Source organism: Halichoerus grypus, chromosome 14 (assembly GCF_964656455.1).
Source record: "Halichoerus grypus chromosome 14, mHalGry1.hap1.1, whole genome shotgun sequence".
In the NCBI taxonomy this organism is placed as follows: Eukaryota; Metazoa; Chordata; class Mammalia; order Carnivora; family Phocidae; genus Halichoerus; species Halichoerus grypus.
In genome coordinates this window covers 5,824,185-5,834,710 of record NC_135725.1, presented here as the reverse complement: position 1 = coordinate 5,834,710, position 10,526 = coordinate 5,824,185, and the positions used below count along the sequence as shown (strand labels likewise).

Genomic DNA, 10,526 nt, shown 5'->3' with positions numbered 1-10,526 from the left:
CTTAGGGGGAAGTTTTCAGGCTTTCATCATAGATGATGATGTTAGCTGTGAGTTTTTCATAGGAGGGGACTTCCTCACCAGGATAAAGGACTCTGTGTATTGAGGTGGTGTATTACCCACTGATGTTTCAGGTATTAGACCAACTTTTCATTCCTTGAATAAATCCCACTTGGTCACAGTATAGAGCCGAACTTGAAGAAATATATTAGTATGTTAGTATTTTTACAAATCAAATAAGGAATAAAAAAGAGCCAGACATAAAGAGGCCTAAATGCATTTTGGCTTTATTGGCCCTAAAAGGCGGCAAGGTGCATGATGAGGAGGTGTACCGAACTGTTCCGAGGCAATTCACTGAGAAAGCAAAATAACTTGCATAGGAACTTGCCCAGGGACCTGTTCTGGGGGGGTGGCAGCGCTCCCCTTCCTTGGGAGGAGAGGAGAGTGAGTGGTGGGCCACTGGCTGAAAGACCATTTCTTCCTCCTGCCCCCACAATCCTTCTGGATTAGCCCTTCAGTGATTTTCTTTGCCAATGGAGAGGATTTTAAAAAGCTCAACATTTAACAAAATATGATGCACAATTTCATTCCAGAGTAAAAAGGTTTCCAGTATTTCCTTATTGAGCTCTTTGCTCACATACCCGCTCTGCCCACATGAGCCATCTAGATCTTTTAAAAGCAATTAAAAAGACTTTTTAAAAAGGCTCTGTAGACTTGAAATAACCCTTCAAAGGTGGGGATACAGAACAAACAATAAAGATCTGGTTTTTCTGTTAAAGATACTAAAACTAGGAGGTTAAAAAGTTTATTTCAGTAATGTAAGGCAACAATTAATCCTCAGCAAGTCAGCAAACCAGTGAAAAGAAAGACCACTGTTCTTCCTACGGCTTCCTGAGTGAGCAGCTGACTGCAGCCCCTTCCGTGGAGACACCTTAGCAACCCTGTGGGGGCTCATGTCCATCAGCTGAACTGGAAACAGGTACTTCATGCGGCAGTCTAAGGTCAGACTCTTTCAATGCATGTGCAGTACTGGGCTACCTACACTGAAATTCTGTAGGGAAAACTGCATTTGTTAGAGTTTGAAAAGGCCCTCTCAGAAGTGAGTTTTGAATGAGGAGCTACTCCAGTCTCAGGCTGCTGACTCATCTGACGGTGTGCTTATTATAACAGCGGCATGAACGGTAAGTAGAAGTACTCAGCCATTTCTGGCGCTAAAGCAGTCTGCCCTGAGACCAGTGAGCATCTTGAAAACCAAAAGAGACTGTTTACAAAGAAAAATAACAAAGGCAGAAAGAAAACCATGATTATTACTGAAAGGGAATCACATCCTTCCCAAAGGGGGAAAAAAGAACTTTCATACAATGCACGTCCTCAACATGGGATTCCCCCCCCCCCATAAAATCTATTTCAGATCAACCACAGGGACAAAAGAACTAGGCTGTATTTTGAAATTCATTGATCACTTTTTGTCCACAACTCTGATTCTCTACAAGCTACAAACACGGCAACCCTTCCCCGTCACCTGACGTCGTCGTCGGAAGTCCGAGGGCACCCGGGAGGAGCGGGACTGAGCAAGCACACTGCATCCGCCTGTCACAAGTCCTCTGGCGATGCACGCTTAGTGCCACTTTGTTTTACTGGCTTTTCTTTAAAATGCCTTTCTGGCCTATGCCGGCTAAACTCAGAATTTGTCCAACCTTTCCAGTTTCTTAATGGAAAAGAGCAAGCTAGGAGAACTGACCACTCATCTCCCCAGACCCTTCCACTGCCGGAGCAGAGACGCGCCTCCCAAGCCCCACTGCCGTCTTCTAAATGAAAAGCACCTGAGGTCCTCGGCCTGCCCTTCTGCAGGACCCTCGTCAGCGGCTGCAGGGCCGGTGGCCTCACTGCAGCCAAAGCCAGCTCTGCTGGACACGGACGGATGATTGAGACTGGTGAGAAAACCGACAAAACCAAGGACTCAGTGCATCGATAAAGTTATGCCCTAAAGGATTAACCTTGGATAATAGGACATGCCTACTAAATGAAGAGAATCAATATTTATAAAATGCCCAGCCACTCGTCACCCCACTCACTTCCCAGCCCAGAGCAGCCACTGTGGCAACCCTGGGCTCAGGATGGAACCAAGCCCATGCGCTTGCACCCACGACAGCCTGAGCCAGAAGCGCCTGGAAAAACCCCGCAGGAAAGGCAGCTGAACAAACGCTCTGCTGAAACTGGCAAGGTGGACAGGGAAAAGTTGGACATCGGGCCTTGAAAGCAACTCCGAAAAGCATCACAGCGATGGCTCTCAGGGACCACGTGTCAGAAGGATGCACATCCCCAGCTCGGCACAGGCTCCAGAGGAGCCAAGCACATTTGAGCAGCTGCCTGAAGCAGCAGAGCCCTCGGCTTAGGCTGCGGCCCCAGGAGCCCCCAGCTCGCCCCCAGGCCTCGCTGTGCCTGCCTTCTGACCCCTAAGGTTCCGTCTCAGGGGAGTCCTGACTCCAGCAAACGGATTTTAGCTACCATCCTCTGACCAAACCAATCTTGGGCTTCAACTGGAAATGTCCTTTGTCCCATGAACAGCTCACAGTACCTTGTACATCTGTCACGATCCTAAGGGGTAACTACTACTCAAGTGGTTTGTTGGCTTTTATCCTTAAGGTCCCAGAGAATGACTGACGGGTGTCGTGGTGCCCACGGTGCTTCGGGGCCAGGAAACCGGCACTTTCAAGTGTCAGGCCACACGTCCCCATCATCATGCTGGACCCTGAAGAGCGTCAGCCCACGAAGCTCTCTGAACAGGTGCTCATTCAAAATCACTGACTTACAAACATCCATGTAACGTGGGGAGAAACTGCGTCACGGGGGTGTCCCGCTGGGCATGTACTCTGCGCTCCTCCAGAAGACTAAAACACAAAGACACTGTAGGTGCACACCCAGGCAGAAGGAAACGTCCAGGCTGGGAACTTCTCTCTCAGAGCATCCAGCTGGGAGGATTTCTTATCTTCCCCAGAAAGGTAGTGGGCAGCAATGGCCACAGTGACCATTCCTTCAGGCCGTTCTTCCAAGACCTGGCAGAGAAAATCAGTTTAGTTCTCCGGATCTAGGAAGGCAGAATGATGATCCCAAACGCCACCTGGGAGCCTGATCAGTGACAGCAGCAATGCGGGGCAATTCCCACCTGCACTTCTATCCAGAACCGCCATGCAGAGGCCTGGAGCCCACGGGAGTAAAATACGAAGTAGTCCCCTCCTTTACTTGTCACCGGGCTGCCACTGCCGAGAGACCACTGAGAGAGCGTTGACCCCTTGTGGGCTCGAACGTAGAAGGACATGTGGCTCGGTCCTGTAAGGTAAGAGGAGGAGCTCATCTTTTAAGCAGTTAATGCGCCACCAAACCAGCCTCTGAAGGACATGCCTCATGTCGCCTTCCACATACTCACTACAGACCTACCAGAGGGTCTGGTTTGCACCTCCACCCCGTGGCATCAGCCGGGGGACGTAACGAGCTCCAGCAGAAAAGGCACAGAATTTACAATGAGGAAACCTGTCGTTGAAACCTACAAGGACCTAGCGCACGTGAATCCTTCAGAAATCTAGGGAATAAGCTTCATCTAGCCAAGGGGTAACTCCAAGAACTGTAGCAAAAGAATAGATAGGATTTTAATAGACCCAAACACGTTACCAGGGCAGTGGTCCAGTAAGGGTGGAAGCCCAAGATATAATGCAGTCAACACGGAGAGGCAGCGAGGAAGAGAGCTGTAGAGACTCACAGGGTTAAGGCCACTAAAAACAGACAGTAAAGGGTTACATGAAATGTGGTCAAAACAAAAAAACTTTCCTAAATGCCAGAAAATATTCTTTTTAGTTTAAAGAGCAAAGAGAACCTGTTCTTTAACAAAGGAATATAGCAAATAAAGCACAAAGTGGAGACCAAAATAAAAATAAATGTGAATAGACCTAATCAACTAGAAAGAGAAAAAATTTCAACTTGGCTTAAAAAGCCAGATCCAATCATCTACTGTATTCAAGAAATATACTTAAGAGAGATTCAGAAAGGGTAAAAATAACCGTATGAATGAAGTGGACACAGTTTTTAAAAAGATCTCTTTTGGGGCACCTGGGTGGCTCAGTGGGTTAAGCGTCTGCCTTCGGCTCAGGTCATGATCCCAGGGTCCTGGGATCGAGTCCCACATCGGGCTCCCTGCTCCTCTCTCTACCCCTCCCCACTGCACATGCTTGCTCTCAAATAAAATCTTGTAGAAAAAAAGACCTCTTTGATCTCAGGAAAAAAAACCCAGGATTCAAGACAAAAGCATTACATGTAAAAAGACACTTTTTAATACTAAAAGCTTTGACAGTGATATGAAATTGTGAATTCTCTGCATCAGGTGACTGACAGCAAGTGCTTGATGAAGCAAAACCACGGGAGATGCAAAAAGATACACATGCAGCCAGACACAGGTAGGAGACTGTGACAGTCCACTGTCCTACAAAACATCAGTTGAACAAAAAGGATATAAAAAGACCAAAACAAATGATCCGTGAAGTAGATCATATGGATATATATATCCAACTTTAGAAGACAAATTCTGCATTATCAGGCATGTACAGTGGGCACAAAACATTCATAAAATATGAGCTTTTAAAGGAAATACCGGTTCTATAAAATTGAAATATAAGTAACACTGATCGTAATTTGGTAAAACTTAAAATTATCAATAAAACAAAATGGCCTCCTACCTAGAAATTTAAAAATCTACTTAAAAGACTCAGGGTGGCTCAGTCGGTTCAGCGTCTGACTGTTGGCTTCCGCTCAGGTCGTGCTCTCATGGGTCGTGGGACCAAGTCTGTTTCGAGCTTCCTGCTCAGCAGGGTGTGTGCTTGGGATTCTCTCTATGCCTCTCCCTCCCGCCCCTGGGGCATACTCTCTCAAATAAATAAATCCTTAAAAATAAATTTATAAAAGACTTGGGTTAAAGAAGAAATCTGAACAAAAATTACAAAAATTTTTTGTAAACAATGAAAATATTACATATTAAACTATCGGGTACATGTAAAAGCAGCGATAAGAGGAAAATCCATTGTAATAAATGTTTTTTCATCTATTTAAATGAAATTTAAATCAAAATTTAAGAAGTACAACAAAGAGAACAAAAAACAAGGAAATGTTACAGATAAAGCAAAAAGCAGAAATCAACAAAAGAATGAGAATAGAACTAAACTGCTGTAACTTAGTGAAAAAATCTGTTCTTTTTTAAAATTAACAACTACTGGCTAACCTGGCTAAGAAAGAGGCAGGGGAAGGGGAGTGGAGTAAAGAAAACACAAGTATACAAAAAGAATAAGAAAAGTAAACAGAAGAAATGTTTAAAATCACGTGACTACTCTGCAGACCTCTATACTATTAAATTTGGAAACCAGATGAAATGGATACTTTTTAAGGAAAATAGATTACTCAAACTGTAAACAGAGATACAAATCTTAAGCAGACCAATTTCCCAAGAACAAGTTAAACTACCCCTGCAAAAAAAGGACCATGACCAGATGGTTTCAGAGAGCAATGTAAGCCAACTTTTCAACCAGATCATTAAATCCTTCCAAAACTGTTCCAAGGCATTCGAAACGAAGGACAAGTTAACCATTTTCATGATGTTTATCCATTTATAATGTGTAACACATACCTAAATCTGATTAAAGAGTACCAAAAAAAATAAACATGGACCAATATTACTCGTGAGTATTAAATCCAACATCACGCAAAGAAAATAACAAGCCATGGCCTAGTGGAAAACACTGTATCAAAAGACCCAAGGAAGAAAAATCCTAGGATTATCTTTACAGATGCTGAAAGTAGACTTTCCCAAAATTAAAACCCATTCCTTATAAAAACATTCAAGACATGACTGCTGATAAATGCTTGCCTAAGGCTCGCCTCTCACACGCTGGAAACACTAGACATCTGTGCTCTATGTAAAGCAAGGACGCCCACTCACCACGTCCACACCATACGAGCAACACCAACCACTAACACACCAATTACAGGCCTAAGGACGGGTAAAGAAGAAAGACTGTATTTGCAGACGATACACAATAGTCAACAAGCTAGACTTGAGGTCTGTTTTTGTAAGGCTCTCAGGCTAAGAATGGTTTTTACGTGTTTAAAAAGCAGTTAAGGGGCGCCTGGGTGACTCAGTTGGTTAAGCGTCTGCCTTCAGCTCAGGTCATGATCCCAGGGTCCTGGGATCGAGCCCTGTGTCCGCTTCTGCCCCTCCCCCCAGTCGTGCTTGCTCATTCATTCTCTCTCAAATAAATAAAATCTTAAAAAAAAAAGCAGTTAATAAAAAATCCACAATAGGGACATACAGCAAAGCCCAAAGTATTTACTATCTCTGGCCATTTAAGGATTGGCAATTCCTAGTATACCTGGGGAACTCTAGAGAAGCAATGATTCACTCACAAAGTAAAAGATTCAGTGAGGTAGCAAGATACAAAATTGACATACAAAATGTACACATACAAAATATAACCAGTTAAGAAAACGTAACAGTAGAGAAAACCCCAATTATAATAACAACAAAAACTAGATTAGGAAAATCTTATTAACACTCCTGAAAGACACAAAAGTAGATGTGAACACATGAAAAGCCGACATTCCCAGTTCTTGGATAGGGTGACAATATTATGTCAGCTCTCCTTAATTTATAAATTGTGACACTCCCCAAAATACCAAGAAATAAGTTTTATGTCAGAGTTATAATACTAAAGTTCATATGGAAAAACAAAGATGCAAAAATAGCAAGGAAAATCCTGAAAAAAATTATAAAATGTGGTAACAGGTGCACAGGTACACAAACAGACCCACATGTATACGGTCAAATATTTTTTTTTTCTGATTTCATGACATTTATAATCACAAAACACAGGGCAGTAGATGTGTAACTTGCCTGCCAGGAACCTGAATTTTACTGGAATTCTCCAAATTGTGCATAAAGGATAGAGAAAGGTTTGGCTTTTCCTGTGCTCCCTTTTTATAAGCTGGTGATTAAATAAAAATCAGAAATAATTATTGGCATGAACAAGAAAAGTGGCTGGTGCAAAATAAATTTATTTCCAATTAAATTTTAAAAGCCTAGAGAAAACAAAAGTATCCGCCTTTGAAAGCATCAGCTGAGGCACTTAATTCCCTGTAAGTGCTTCATTCCCTTGGTTAACTACCAAATTTTATGATCTCACTACCACCATCTTGTGTCCTCCTCCAGTTTTCCATACTAGATTTTGAAGTCCCTTCTGTGTTCAACTGAATGAGCTATGCCTTAGCACAATAAATATAATTATTTACTTTTTACAGTAAATATGACGATGGCTACAGTCACCAAAAAATACAAAAACCAAGCAAGCTACTTGTGAAAGAGAAAGTTCGGTAAAAAAGTGCGCAAAGCTGAGGTATATACAATCAAATAATTTTGACAAAGATGCCAAAGCAGTTCAATAGGGTAAGGTAAATCTCTTCAAGAGATGATGCTAGAACAACCAGATATCCATAAAGAAAAAAAAGAACCGTGACTCTACCTCACACCATACACAAAAATTAATTCAAGGTATATTATAGGCCTAAACATAACAGCTAAAGCTATGAAGCTTCTAGAAGGAAACATGAGTCTGTCTTTGTGACCTCTGGGTAGACAAGGTTTTTTTTTTAGAGAGGACACACAAAGTACTAATTCTAAAGAAAAACCTGATAAATTGGAATTCATAAAAATTTAAAACTTACGCACATCAAATGACCCCATTAAGGAAATGAATGGACAAGAAAATCTCGGAATCTGATACATACATATCTGATAGAGGACTGTGATCTGGAACATACGCACTCCTGCAAGTCAGTAAGTCCAATTTTTAAAAGGGAAAAGGAAACAAAGCAAGGTAACTGAGTATCTTCCAATAAGCACTTGGAAGAGTGCTCCACATCATTAGCTACCAGAGAACAGCAAGAGCTCCTGCTAAATGCCCCACAGCAATGGTTCAATGGAAAAGAACAGCAAACAGTGGCGAGAATGTGGAAAAGCTGGAATTCTCATGGACTCCTTGTGGGGAACCAACAACATGCTTAATGACCCAGAATATTACGTACTGGAAGACTACTTACATGAAGCTCAAGAATGGTACAAAGTGAACAGTAGCAGGGACTTCTTAAAAATGAACTTCCTGTGTTGAGTTCTCCAGAGAAAGAGAACCAATCCTCAACATAATATTAGCATAGCAAATCAAATCCAACACTGTAAAAAGAATTATATACTACAACCAGGGGGGATTTATTCCATGTATGCAAGATTGGGTCAGCCTTTGAACATCAGTTAATGTAATCCATCACACCAACAGGCTAATGAAGAAAGATCACCTGGTCACATCAGGAAAGAGAAAAGCAAAATCCAACATCCAGAGGCAAAGCTCAGCAAACTAAAAATAGAGGGGAGTTTCCTCAACCTGAGAAAGAGCATCTACAGAAAACCTACAGCTGACGTGATACTCGGTAAAAATGTAGACGCTTTCCCACTAAGACCAAGAACAAGACAACGATCCCCACTCTTATTACTCCTTGTAGCACTCTTTTTCACAGTACTGGAAGTCCTAGGTAATGCAGTAAGACAAGAAAAGATAATAAAAGATAAAAAAGATTGGGAAGGAAGAAATAAAGTCTTTGTTTGCAGGTGACATGATCACCTATGTAGGAAATCCCAAAGAATCAACAAAAAAAACCCTCCTGGAACTAATAAACCATTATGGCAAGGTTGCAGGATATCAAGTTAATAAACAAAATCAGTTGTTTTCCTATATACCATCAATGAAAAATACTATTTACATTAGCATCCCCCAAAATGAAATACTTAGGTACAAATCTAACAAAAGTTGTACAGAATCTATACGAGGAAAACTACAAAATATAGTTCTGATGAAAGAAAACAAGATACAAATAAATGGAGAGACATTCCATGTCATGGATAGGAAAAAATATTAAGATGTCATTTACCCAATGTGATCTGTAGATTTCAATGAAATTCCAATCAGAATCCCAGGAAGTTCTACTGTGGATCGTGACAAATTGATATATGGAAAGAAAAAGACACGCAATATTCTGAAGAAGAATAAAGTTGGAGAGGACAGATACTGCCCACCTTCAAGACTCGATCAAGAGTGCACCGTAATGACAAAACAGAGAAACAGATAATAAGTAAACGGAACAGACAGCCCAGAAATAGACCCTCACAAATACAGCCAACTGATGTCTGACAACGCAACAGAGCTGTTCAGCAGAGGCGGGACAGTCTTCAACAAATGATAGTGGGACAACTGGAAATCCACATGCAAAAAAAAAAAAATCCAACCCTCAGACTTTACACCTTTCACAAAAATTAACTCAGAATGGATCTCTCGTGGACCTAAACAGAAAACACTACACTGTAGAAGGTAACAGCAGAGCAAATCCAGAGACCCTGGGTCTGGCAGTGACTTTTAGACACGACAGCAAAATCATGACTCATGGAAGACAAACTGATTACACTGGACTTCATTAAATCTAAAAACACTCTTGAGAGAATGAAAAGACCACCAGATTGGGAGAAAATATTTGCAAATCACTTATCTGATAGAAAGGACTTCTATCCACATGCACAGAGAACTCTTCAGTTTCAACAACAGAAATCACACCACCCAGTTAATACACAGACACGTCCCCGGGGGTGACACACACGGCAGGAGCCCGTGAGAAGATGCTGCACACTGTGGGTCAGGAGGGAACCGCACACGGAAAGGGAGACACCCCTACCGCTGTCAGAAGGGCCGGAGTCGCCAAGTGCAGCCGGGAGTGCACAGGGGGCAGACGCCCTCGCAGAGCCTGGCGGCTTCGGACAAAGGTAAATACAGGCCAGCCACACAATCTAGAACCGTATGCCTAGGTTTTTATCCAGGTGAGTTAAAAACATGCCTAGACAAAAACCTGGAAACAAATGTTTCCAGCAGCTTTGCCAAAAGCAACCAAGCAGCCTGTCCTTCAGCAGGGGAACGGCCGAAGGCACGTCCATATTGCTGCTGAGCAGTAAAAAGAAGAGAGCTCTCGAGCCCCTAAGACATGAAGGCTCTGAAATGCATATGCTAAGTGGGAAGGGCTACAAATCATATGATTGCAGCTACAGGATACTCTGGAAAAGTAGAAACAGTAACAAAGTCAGCATTGGCCAGAGGGAGTGGGAAGGAGGGATGAATTGGGGGAGCACAGGGAAGGCTCAGGGCCGAGAATCTACTGTGTGTGATACGGTGGGGACACGACATCACACATTTGTCCAAAAACCCCCCAAAACTATGCAACACAAGAGTGAACTGAGCCTTAATGTAAACCAGGGACTTCAATTACTAATAATGTATCAGCACTGGCTCATCCGTTTTAGGAAATACACCACACTCCAAGACAAGATGATAATAAGGCAAGCGTGGGGCGGGGGGGAGCTCTGCTTTCTGTTCAATTTTTCTGTAAACCTAAAACCACTC

At 42.5% G+C, this 10,526-nt stretch overlaps 1 protein-coding gene across 1 annotated transcript in view; it reads right to left on the bottom strand.

Moving 5' to 3' along the window:
* Nucleotides 1-258: 258 nt before the first annotated feature.
* Nucleotides 259-10,526, bottom strand: part of ERMP1 (endoplasmic reticulum metallopeptidase 1) — a 41,493-nt gene continuing 31,225 nt past the window's right edge. The window contains exons 14-15 of the mRNA XM_036084166.2: nt 3,164-3,327; nt 259-3,053 (exon numbers count right to left, since the gene is read on the bottom strand). Coding sequence (XP_035940059.2) covers nt 2,889-3,053; nt 3,164-3,327 — 329 coding nt within the window. The 3' untranslated portion in view covers nt 259-2,888. The remainder of the gene's footprint in view (nt 3,054-3,163; nt 3,328-10,526) is intronic.